Here is a 12,502-nt window from a genome sequence, read left to right as displayed (position 1 = left end):
TTTTGAGTAGCCTTCATGAAATTCATAGGCAAATGGATTGAACTAGAAAATATCATCCTGAGTGAGGTAACCCAATCAGAGAAAAACACACATGGTATGTATTCACTGATAAGTGGATATTAGCCCAAAAGCTCAAATTACCTAAGATACAATCCACAGACCACATGAAGCTCCAGAAGAAGGATGACTAAAGTGTGGGTGCTTCACTTCTTCTTAAAAGGGGGAACAAAAATATTCATAGAAGGGGATATGGAGACAAAATTTGGAGCAGAAATTGAAGGGATGGCCATTCAGAGCCTGACCTACCTGGGGATCCAGCCCATATATATACAGCCACCAAAACTGTATAAAGTTGATGAAACTAAGTGCATGCTGACAGGAACTGGATATAGATTTTTCCTGAGAGACACAGCCAGAGCATGTCAAATACAGAGGCAAATGCTAGCACCAAACCACTGAACTGAGAACAGGACCCCTGTTTGAAGAATAAGAGAAAGGATTGAAAGAACTGAAGGGGCTTGCAATCCCATAAGAACAACAATGCCAACCAACCAGAGCTCCCAGGGACTAAACTACTACCCAAAAACTATACATGGACTGACTGACCAATGGCTCCAACTGCATATGTAGCAGAGGCTGGCCTTGTCAGGCACCAATGGAAGGAGAAGCCCTTGGTCCTGCCAGAGTTGAACCCCCAGTATAAGAGAATGTTGTGGGGGTGGTAAGGAGGTGTGGATGCAGAGGGGAACACCATTATAGAACCACAGTGGGAGAGGTTAGAGGGCTTATGAACAGGAAACCAGGAAAGGCAATTACACTTGAAATGTAAATGAAAAAATATCTAACAAAAATGTCAAAACAAACAAACAAACAAACAAACCCAAAACAACGAACAAAGAGTAAATGTTAAAAATAAAATTTTACTGGGACCTCCTCATTCTTTGGAAATATTCACTTATTTGGGAAAAGAGTTCTGAAAAATGTACAGAAAATAAAAATGGATAAAGCTCAAGAAGAAGAATGACCAAGATGCGGATGCTCCCACTCCTTCTTAAAAGGGGAAAAAATATCCATAGGAGGGGATATGGAAGCAGAGTTTAGAGCAGCGACTCAAGGAACAGCCATTCAGAGCTTGCCCCACATGTGGCCCTTATATATACAGTCATCAAAACTAGATAAGATTGATGAAGCTAAACATTGCATGCTGAAAGGGACCGGATACAGATCTCTCCTGAGAGACACATCCAGAGCATGTCCAATACAGAGGTCAATGCTAGCTGCAAACCACCGAACTGAGAACAGGACCCCCTTGGGGGGAATTAGAGGAAAGATTGAAAGAATTGAAGGAGCTTGCAACCCCATAAAAAGAACAATTCCAACCAACCAGAGCTTCCAGGGACTAAACCACTGCCGAAAGACTATACATGAACTGACCCAGGGCTCCAACTGCATATGTAGCAGAGAATAGCCTTGCTGAGGCACCAGTGGAAGGGGTAGTCCTTGGTCCTGCCAAGGTTGGACTCCCAGTGCAGGGGAATATGGGTCAGGCAGTAAGGGGATGTGTGGTGGTAATACCCATATGGGAGAGGAGGAGGAGAGGGGATGGGGACTTATGAACAGGAAACTGGGAAGGGGAATAACATTTGAAAAGTAAATATATCTAATAAAAAATTTAAAAATGAATAAAATATCAAAAATTGGAAAAAAATAAGTTCAAAGAAACAGTTTCACATAACCTTGCTCTATCACAGTGCACACCTGTGACCTCATCCTTGGACCTGACATATGAGGAATGTTTTTCCCTTGATCACAAATCTGTTCCAAGCATTTTTTCTTCTTAGTAAAGTTTATGGAAGCTCAGAAAGGGCTTTGGAGAGATTCCCCTCGCTTTCCTGCCAGGGTGTATTGTCTGATGCAGGTGACAGGTTATTACTCTGTTGAATTCCTTCAGCAATGCTATAACTTCATAAGATACCTTCCACCTTCCCTCATGAATCGCCCACTCTCCACCTCCACACACAAATAGGAACATTTTATTAAGTGTATGGGCATGGAAATTTCCCCAGTAGTGGTGAGTTGCGACTAAATATTTTCTAGGACTGTGAGAGAACAGAAAACAGTGTAATCAAGGTAGCCTCTCCTGGTTCACAAGGGAGAGTCACTGAACTTACTTGTCTGATGCTGCCACCATCACTCTTTAAATACAGCTAAGAGTTCTTTTTCTCAAGGATATAACAGCCTTTACCGTATGGCACCATCCTTAGCTTCTCTTGCATCACTGCCTACCCCCCCTCCTACCACATGTGTCTGTGAATTTGTGTCCACATTAGTTAGGACACAGTGATTCTTAGGGGCTGCTCACTTGCTTATTGACTGAAGAGGGGAGCCATTTATAGTTTCAAGACTTAAAAACTGCATGAGCTTCTGCTTTTGATGGCCAAGCAGTTGCCTTTATAGTCTTCTTTGAGGAGGATTCCCACCCAACTTGCTGTGTACTCTCTAGGAGGTGCACAGGGTCCCTTACCCTTGTCTGTTTGCTGCCCATATCTTAAACTATATTTTTGCAGAGTCCCAGATATTGTACCTATGGCACTTAGAGACATTTCCCTTTTCTATTTGATCCAAATCCCTTCCAAGGTGAACCCTTCTCCTCTGGTGCTTTTGCTTAGCAACTACTGTCATGGTATATTGTTTTCTATTACAGATCTAAGGGTCAGTGTGCATGGATTTCACATTCTCTCTGTCTGCTTTTCACTGCCTCCCTTGTATGCATTTCCACACAGTTCATTCATGCGTCACCTTCTGTTTCAGACTCTAAATGTCTGTGAGCCACCATCTTTCCTGGATGGATCCACATGGTTGTACTTAAGATTCTCCATTGCAATGATCCCTGAAGAAGCTAAGAGTGGTATGCTTTCCTTGTCACAACAAGGATGGACATCCACATTATTGAAAACAATTCCCCATGCATACTATTTTCACTGATTTGTCTCATATACTTCAACCTGTAAGATAACAGGTTAAAGGCAGAAATATATATAAAAATCCATCAGTGAAAGACAAGCAAAATTGGAACATGTAATAGAAAAAATCCACTCTTCTAAGTGTATTTTTAAAAATAATTATTTTTCCTAAAACAGTATTCCTGTAATAGGTTACTAAATTCTCTTAAGTGAATTATTTTGTAAGGGTCTATTTCTAATAAAAAAAAATCTAATAAATCCTGATAGAGACAAACCATCATTAGGAATTTACCCTAATTCTTAAAGTCATATGAAGACTAAAACCTTAGCAAGACTTGGGGGGAAATGTAAGAATGAGCTCTGGGTACAGATCAGGGGTCTGGCCAAAGGCCCAGGTACACAAGAGGAAGCTTCTGGAGTCTCCTTAGGGGGATTCCAGCAAGGGAATTCCTCACAACCCTGGAGTTTCCCTTCTTTTGTAAGCCAAATGAAGATCTTCTGCATGGACACTGGTGACTACACTCCAATTCTCATTCCCATTGGGTATCAGGTTCCTAGAGAAGTGCTGTTGAGGTTCCTCATTATATAATCACCAAGGACCCATGTGACCGACTCTCTTCAACTCCAGAGAATGGAGACTTCAGCAATCCTCACTCTCCACCTGCTGCTGAGTGCTTCTTTGGCCCTGACCCAGTCCTTTAAAGGTGAGTGCAAGTCTTGAGGAAAGGTCCTTTACAAGAAGAGCATCCGGGAAGTCCACCCAGCCAGACATTTTCAGTTGGGCTACCCACATCCCCCCACTCCACCTCCTGCTTTCCTTCTATCACCTGCCCTGGATCCCCATGGGAGGATGTTCAAGCCAGACATCAGCCTTCTGCTTTCTCGAGGCTCCCACTCCTTGCGGTACTTTGACATCGCAGTGTCAAGGCCTGGCCTAGAGGAGACCCACTACATGACTGTTGGCTACGTGGATGACACAGAGTTTGTGCATTTCAACAATGAAGCAGTGAATCCGAGGTTTGAGCCCCGGGTGCCCTGGATGGAACAGATGGGACAGAAGTACTGGGATGACCAGACACGCATTGCCAAAGTCGCGGAACAGCAGATTAGAGTGTACTTTCAGAAACTGCGAGGCTACTACAACCAGAGCCAGAACAGTGAGTGTCTCTGAGCCCAGGTTCTGTCCCACAAGTCTCTCCCATATTCCCACATCACCAGGGTCAGCCTAAGTCTATGAGGACCACAGAGAGTATTGATCCAGAAGGGCTGAGGGAACTAGGAGCAGTTTATGGTTCTCAGCTGAGGTGCAAATCTGGTTGGGTGGGTAGGGAGGATGAAAGGGCCAAGCAGGTGGAGCTAACTTGTGGGACAAAACCAGGTTCTCACACCATCCAAAGGATGACTGGCTGCTACATTGGACCAGACGGACACCTACTTCATGCATACCGTCAGTTTGGATATGATGGACAAGATTACCTCACTTTGAATGAAGATCTGAGCACCTGGACTGCGGCAGATTCGGCAGCTGAGATCACCCATAGAGAGTGGAAGGCAACTAATGAGGCTGAGTTCTGGAGGGTCTACTTGGAGGGCCCTTGCATGGTGTGGCTCTTTAAATACCTGACAGTGGGAAATGAGACTCTACTGCGCGCAGGTACAAGGGGTAAAAAAGTAACTCCTCCTGATGAACTGGAGCTCATCAGGAATTTCAGATGGTCTCATCAGAAGGGAGAAAAAATGATACCATCTGGAATTCTCTGTATGTCTGTCCTTTGTCTCTGTGTCTCTGTCTACCACTCACACTCTCTGTGTCTATCCTCTCTCTCTCTCTCTCTCTCTCTCTCTCTCTCTCTCTCTCTCTCACACACACACACACACACACACACACACACACACACACACACACACACACACACACACACCAGCAGAGGGAAGAATGATCCTGGGATTTTTGGTCCAATATCGGAGGATGACTCTCCCGAGGGCTCACTCTTCTCTCAAATCTCAGTTCAGAATTTATCTCAAAATAGGAGAAAAGATCCCTAAAGTTGCCATTCCCTTCACAGCTGCAGCCCATGGCCTCTCTCAGGTTATTTTCTCTGGCCACACTCAATGGTATGGCACAGTTGCAGTGATGTAGAGTTTCTCGGCCTCACTCAGGACAAGATTTTTATTTTTCCTGGTAACCCAGCATCTCCTACCCTAGGCCAGTTCGCCTTGATTCTACAACTTTTCAAGCAATCTATTATTGCAGATGCCTGAGTACAGTTGCTGTGTAGGTCTGGGCATATCCCTACCTTATTCCCCTGACTATTCCCAAAATGATTACAAGAATAACACCGAGTCCCAAGAAAAAATGTAAATGTGCAAAATTTCCAACTCTTCTTCCTCAGATCCCCCCAAAGTATATGTGACCCATCACCCCAGACCTGAAGGTGACATCACCCTGAGGTGCTGGGCCCTGGGCTTCTACCCTTCTGACATCACCCTGATCTGGCAAAGAGATGGAGAGGACCTGACCCAGGACATGGACGTAATTGAGACCAGACCTGCAGGGGATGGAACCTTCCAGAAGTGGGCAGCTGTGGTGGTGCCTTCGGGGAAGGAGCAGAATTACACATGCTATGTAGAACATGAGGGGCTGTCTGAACCCCTCACCCTGAGATGGAGTAAGTAGGAAGTGGGCACATATTCTGTGGTTAGAGAAAGCAGAAGCCCTTCTGGAGACCTTGAGCAGGGTCAAGGCTGAGATCTGGGGTCAGGGTCCTACATATTTTTGTTTCTTTCCAGGTAGACCTCCTCAGTCTTTCATTCCCACAATAGTAGTTGCTGTTGGCCTGGTTCTCCTGGGAGCTTCTGTGGCTACACTTGTCATTTGGAAGAAGAGCTCAGGTGGTGAAAGGGGTAGCCTGAGTTTTCTTTCCAACTGAGGAACTCCAATCCCCAGGTAAGTTTTCTCTGCCTCCTTGTTGGGAAGGGATATGGCCTGTTATTCCCAAAGGCACAATTCAGAATGTCATAACCGCAAATATTTCAATCTTAAAAGATCAAAATACAAATTTTTAAATGTATCCAAAACCATAAGCTAAATTTAAAGGTATATTTACATACACACACACACACACACACACACACATACACACACTAAACAAAGATAGGAAGGAAGGAGGGAGGGAGGGAGGGAGGGAGGGAGGGAGGGAAGGAAAGAAGGAAGGAAGAAAAGAACGGAAAGCATGATAGAAAAGGGGCCTCTGTATGAACCCAGATACACTAACAAAAATCACACTGATGTAGCACTGTGAGGAGTAAACCATATTCACAAAGGCCTAGGTGGACAAACAAAATGTGTATATGTATATCCCCATGGTTGTCAGTTATGTGTGGGGAGCACTGCACTTGCAGTTGTCTGAAACACTGGGGCAGACAATATAAGTTTTCTGGGAATGTTAATAAATATCAACAGTGGAGTGCCATCAATATCCAGTCATCAAAAACCCAAGATCTTGATAAATGTTATCTACACACATGGAAACACACAAAAAGGACATCCCCAGTTACTAAGGACGTTTCAGTCTTTTCATATTGTACCATGCTCACAAAGTCCACACTGTAACACATCTTCACAGACTCAATTTTGCCAAATATGTAAACCTAATTAGAGCCCTCAGAAAAACCTTCCCACAGTTTGAACCTCCGTTGTTAGAAATGGTCTAAGAATGAAATAAACAATACTTCTTATATAATGCTGAGGATTGTTTTGTTTATTCTTGTTTTCTTTTTATTATTTATTTGCTTTACAGGCCAGTTGCATCCCCCTAGTTCCTCTTCTCCCAGTCTGACCCTTGCAAATCTCTCTCCCATTAACCCCTCCCCTTCTCCCCAGAGAAAGGGAAACTGTCCTTGGGTAAACCCCACCCTGGGACATCCAGTCACAATAGCTGTGGGCAGTAGGGGGACCGAATGAGAACCAAGGATTACTCAGCTAAAAGGCTCTGCCAGGAGCTGAAAGTCTCCACAGAGTCCAGGCCTAGTGGGAGGGACAGGAAGAAGAAATCAGGGCTGCATCCCAGAGGTTCCGGTACCACCAGCGCAGCTGCCCACCCATGGAATGGAGCTGCTGCATTAACTGCAAGCTCCCGCTGCTGCCCTGCTCTGGAGCTGCCTCGTCGAACTGACAGCTGCTCAGGAAGCCATCCTTCTGCATCTGCAAATGGTGTATCTTTACTTTCCAAGGACTGCTGCATATATTTTAACAACCGGACGCGGCTTCCAAGTTCCCTAAAAAATGCAACTTCTCTTAGCTTGATGAATCTGATTGGCTCACCACTGTGCCATCGTTCTGATATTACTCTTGATAGCATAAAGAACAAGTCAGTGGTAATACACTGGGGACCCTGCCATTTACTTGAAAAAGCCAAAATTGCACAAGAAGGTGGTGCTGCAGCGTTGCTGGTTGCCAACAACAGTGTCCTAATTCCTTCCTCAAGGAACAAATATGCATTACACAATGTAACTATACTAATGGCAGTTATAACCCAGAAAGACTTTAAAGACATGAAAGAGGCTCTTGGAGATGATATTACAGTGACAATGTATTCTCTATCCTGACCTAACTTTGAATATACCCTGGTGGTCATTTTTGTAATTGCTGTGTTCACTGTGGCATTAGGAGGCTATTGGAGTGGACTTATTGAATTGGAAAACATGAAGGGAGTGGAAGATGCTAAAGATAGAGAGACAAAGAGAAAGAAGGAAGATTACTTAACATTCAGTCTTCTCATGGTTGTCATGTTCATGGTCATGTGCTGTGTAATGATTGTCTTACTGTATTTCTTCTATGGGTGGCTCGTTTTATGTTACGATAACAGTTTTCTGCATAACATCAGCAGTGAGCCTGTACAACTGTCTTGCTGCATTGATTCATAGGGTGCCATGTGGACAGTGCACAGTGTTGTGTTGTGGCAAATGCATTGAAGGGAGCCTGATTTTCCTTTCTGGACTGTGCATCTCAGTTGCTGTTGTGTGGGCTGTGCTTCGAAATGAGGATAGGTGGGCTTGGATTTTACAGGATGTCTTCGGAACTGCTTTCTGTCTCTACTTAATTAAAACAATGAAGTTACCCAATTTCATGTCATGTGCAATAACGCTAGGCCTTCTCCTCATCTATGATGTGTTCTTTGTCTTCATAACACCCTTCATCACAAAGAAGGGAGAGAACATCATGGTGGAACTTGCTGCTGGGCCTTCCGAGAATGCTGAGAAGTTGCCAGTAGTCATCAGGGTGCCAAAACTGATGGGTTATTCACTCATGGGTGTTTGCTCAGTGCCTGTTTCAGTATTGGGTTTCAGAGATATCATTGTACCAGGTCTGTTGATTGCATATTGTAAAAGATTTGATGTTCAATCTGGTTCTTCTCTATACTGTATTTCATCCACAATTGCCTATGCTGCTGGCATGGTAATTACCTTTGTTCTCCTAATGCTGAGGAAGACAGACAGCCTGCTCTCCTCTATTTAGACACTTATTGCTGTCTCAGTAATTGCTTGGAATCATAAGAAAATGAAAAAGTTCTGGAAAGGAAGCAGCTATCAGGTGATGGACTACTCTGGCTAATCAACAATGAAAAAAAAACCCCAGTGGCTCATGATGTGCAGATTGTACAACAGTAATTACATGGAATTACAATGGTGTGTTTTTGATTTTTTTACAAATAGATTTTGTCCTTTTCCCCTTTTTTCTTTTGCCTTTTTGCTCTTGGAGACAGAGTCAGGACTGGAGTTCAGTCCTTTGCTTCTGCCTCCCAAAAGATTGGGACTGTAGCTGGGTAACACCATGCCCAGTGAGATTTAAATCAAACTTGGGATTGAAAACTGGATTTACAGTGATGTTTGCAAACCTGAATGTTTTTATGAGCTGGTAAAATCCCATCCTACATAGTGAAAATGCAGTTTCTTTTAATTATGATAAAGTTGTGCCCTCACAATCAGATAAAAGCATAGGGTTTATATAGTATCCAAAGTGTATTATTGCATTATATTTTCTAAAAAAGAAAAAAAGCTACCTTGATCTTCCTTTGTACTTGTCTTACTGAAGTATTTCTCCAAATTCTAAGGATAGGTCACATATAATTATCATAACAAGTTCCTGTTTTTGTTAAAGATTTATGCAACTCTTAACCAGAAATAAATACTTAAGGCTACAAAAAGGTAATTCGGCACTGAAAAAAATTAAGATCCTGGCAATAGGGGACAGCACTGTTCCATATGTCCATAGTCTTTGTCTTAATTAATGTTTTTTTTATATTTGTATATTTACATTTCAAATGTTATTCCCTTTCCTGGTTTCCCTTCCATAAGCACCTTACCCCATTCCCCTGCCCATTTCTTCTATGAGGGTGTTTCCCCGTCCCCAACCACCCTCCCTTTCCACCCTTACAATCCCCTATACCGAGAAGACCAGCCTTGGTAGGACCAAGAGCTTCTCCTTCCATTGGTGCCCAACAAGGACATACTCTGCTACATATGCACTTGGAGCCATGGGTCTGTCTTGTGTACTCTTAGATGCTGAGAAAGCATTTGACAAAATTAAACACCCTTTCAGGTTTAAAGTCTTAGAAAGATCAGGAATTCAAGGCCCATATCTAAACATAGTAAAAGCAATATACAGCAAACCAGTAGAGAACATCAAACTAAATGGACAGAAACTTGAAGCAATCCCACTAAAATCAGGGAGTAAACAAGGCTGCCCACTCACTCTCTACTTATTCAATATATAGTACCCAAAGTTCTAGCCAGAGCAATCAGACAACAAATGGAAGTCAATGGGAAAGGAAGAAGTCAAAATATCACTATTTGCAGATGATAGAATAGTGCACTTCAGTGACCCCAAAAGTTCCACCTGAGAACTACTAAGCCTAATAAACAACTTCAGCAAAGTGGCTGGGTATAAAATTAACACAAACAAATCAGTAGCCTTCTTCTACTCAAAGGATAAACAGGCTGAGAAAGAAAATAGAGAAATGCCACCCATCACAATAGTCACAAATAATACAAAATATATTAGTGTGACTCTAACCAAGAAAGTGAAAGTTCTATATGACAAGAACTTCAAGTCTCTGAAGAAAGAATTTGAAGAAGATCTCAGAAGAAGGAAAGATCTCCCATGCTTATGGATTGGCAGGAGTAATATAGTAAAAATGGCCATTTTTCCAAAAGCAATCTACAGATTCAATGCAATCCCCATCAAAATTCCAACACAATTCTTCATAGAGTTAGAAAGAGCAATTTGCAAATTCATCTGGAATAACAACAACAAAAGCAACAAAAACCAGGATAGGGAAAACTATACTCAACAATAAAAGAACTTTTAGGGAAATCACCATCCCTGACTTCAAGCTGTATTTCATAGCAATAGTGATAAAAAACAACAACAACAGCAACAACAACAACTGTATGGCATTGGTATAGAGACAGGCAGGTAGATCAATGGAATACAGTTGAAGACCCAGAAATGAACCCACATACCTATGGTGACTTGATTTTTCACAAAGGAGCTAAAGCCATCCAGTAGAAAAAAAGATAGCATTTTCACAAATGGTGCTGTTTCAACTGACAGTTGCATGTAGAAGAATGCAAATTGATGCATTTTTATATCCAAATACACAACTCAAGTACAAGTGGATCAAGGACCTCCACATGAAAACCTCCACATGAAACCAGATACACTAAATCTAATAAAAGAAAAAGTGGGGAATATCCTCAAACACATTAGCACTGGGGTAAATTTCCTGAACAAAACACCAATGGCTTATGCTCTAATAACAAGAATTGACAAATGGGACCTCATAAAACTGCAAAGCTTCTGTAAGGTAAAAAAAAAAAAACCACTGTCATTAGGACAAAATGTTAATCAACAGATTAGAAAAAGATCTTTACCAATCCTACATCTGATAGAGGTGTAATATCAATTCATAGAAAGAGCTCAAGAAGTTAAACTTCAGAGAGTCAAATAACCCTATTAAAAATGGGTACAGACCTAATTATAGAATTCTCAACTGAGGAATATCAAACAGCTGAGAAGTACCTAAAGAAATGTTCAATATCCTTAGTCATTAGGGAAATAGAAATGAAAACAACCCTGAGATTCCACTTCACATCAGTTAGAATGGCTAAGATCAAAAATTCAGGTAACAAAAGTTTCTGATTCTTACCACTCTTCCATTGTCAGTGGGATTGCAAGCTGGAACAGCCACTCTGGAAGTCAGTCTGGAGTTCTAAGAAAACTGGATATAGTACTACTTGAGGACCCAGCTACACCACTAATGGGCATATACTCAAATGATGCTCTAACATATAACAAGGACACATGCTCCACTTATTTATAATAGCCAGAAGCTGGAAAGAACTCACATGCCCTTCACCAGAGGAATGGATACAGAAAATGTGGTACATCTATACAATGGAGTACTACTCAGGTATCAAAAACAATGACTTCATGAAATTCATAGGCAATTGGATGGAACTAGATAATGTCATCCTGAGTGAGGTAATCCAATCACAAAAAATGCACACATGGTATGCATTCAGCGTTAAGTGGATATTAGCCCAAAAGCTCGAATTACCCAGACCATATGGCTCAAGAAGAAGGACAACCAAAGTGCAAATGGTTCAGTCCTTCTTAAAAGGGGGAATGAAAATATTCGTAGGAGGAGATATGGATGCAAAGTTTGGAGCAGAGATGGAGGGAATGCCCATTCAGAACCTGCCCCACCTGGGGATCCAGCCCATAAAAATTCATCCACCAAACCTAGACAATATTGATGAAGTCAAGAAGTGCATGCTAGCAGCAGCCTGATATAACTGTTTCCTGAGAGGCTCAATCAGAGCATGACAAATAAAGAGGTGAATGCTAGCAGCAAACCATTGAACTGAGAATGTGAGGGGGTACCCATTAGATGAGTTAGAGAAAGGTTTGAAGGAGCTGAAGGGGCTTGCAACCCCATGAGAACAACAATACCAACCAACTAGAACTCCCAGGGAAAAAGGCACCATCCGAAGAGTATACATGGGACAGACTCATTGCTCTAGCTGCATATGTAACAGAGGATGTCCTTGTTGGACACCAATGGGAGGAGAAGTCCTTGGTCCTGCCAAGGCTGGACCTCACCAGTGTAGGGGAATGTCAGGGTGGAAAGAGATGGTGGTTGGGGAGGGGGAACCCCCTCAGAGAAGAAGGGGGAGGGGCATGTTATAGGGGCCTCATGGACAGGGAACTGGGAAAGGAAATAACATTTGAAATGTAAATTTAAAAAATGCAATAGAAATGGTAAAACAAAACACAACAAAAGACCATGACCAGAAGCAACTTGAGAAGGAAATGGTTGATTTCACTCACAGTTCCATATAAGAGTTCATCATTGAAAGCAGTTAGGGCAGAATCTCAAACAGGGAAGGTCATAGGTCTATGGAGCACCTGTGCTTATTGACTTCCTCATGATAATTTGCTCAGTCAACTTTCTCATGGCACCTAAGACTGGGCC

General features: G+C 42.4%; 1 protein-coding gene and 1 pseudogene across 2 annotated transcripts; both read left to right on the top strand.

Annotated features, from left to right (window-relative positions):
• The first annotated feature begins 3,592 nt into the window (after nucleotides 1–3,592).
• On the top strand, nucleotides 3,593–6,049 carry LOC116886998 (class I histocompatibility antigen, Gogo-B*0201 alpha chain-like). 2 transcript variants are annotated; one of them, XM_032888480.1, is made up of 5 exons: nucleotides 3,593–3,667; nucleotides 3,851–4,120; nucleotides 4,342–4,617; nucleotides 5,357–5,632; nucleotides 5,754–6,049. In XM_032888480.1, the coding sequence occupies exons 1-5, from the start codon at nucleotides 3,595–3,597 to the stop codon at nucleotides 5,891–5,893; spliced, it is 1,035 nt and encodes a 344-aa protein (XP_032744371.1). In that variant the 5' UTR covers nucleotides 3,593–3,594; the 3' UTR covers nucleotides 5,894–6,049. The 2 variants fall into 2 exon arrangements, with proteins under 2 accessions (XP_032744371.1, XP_032744372.1); XM_032888481.1 differs by having other exon boundaries at nucleotides 5,357–5,636; nucleotides 5,758–6,049.
• Nucleotides 6,050–7,071: 1,022 nt separating this feature from the next.
• On the top strand, nucleotides 7,072–8,633 carry LOC116886997 (annotated as a pseudogene).
• The last annotated feature ends 3,869 nt before the right edge of the window (nucleotides 8,634–12,502 follow it).

This window comes from Rattus rattus, chromosome 18 (assembly GCF_011064425.1).
Source record: "Rattus rattus isolate New Zealand chromosome 18, Rrattus_CSIRO_v1, whole genome shotgun sequence".
Taxonomy (NCBI): Eukaryota; Metazoa; Chordata; class Mammalia; order Rodentia; family Muridae; genus Rattus; species Rattus rattus.
Note: the sequence above shows the minus strand (reverse complement) of the source record. Positions and strands in the feature narration are given on the sequence as shown.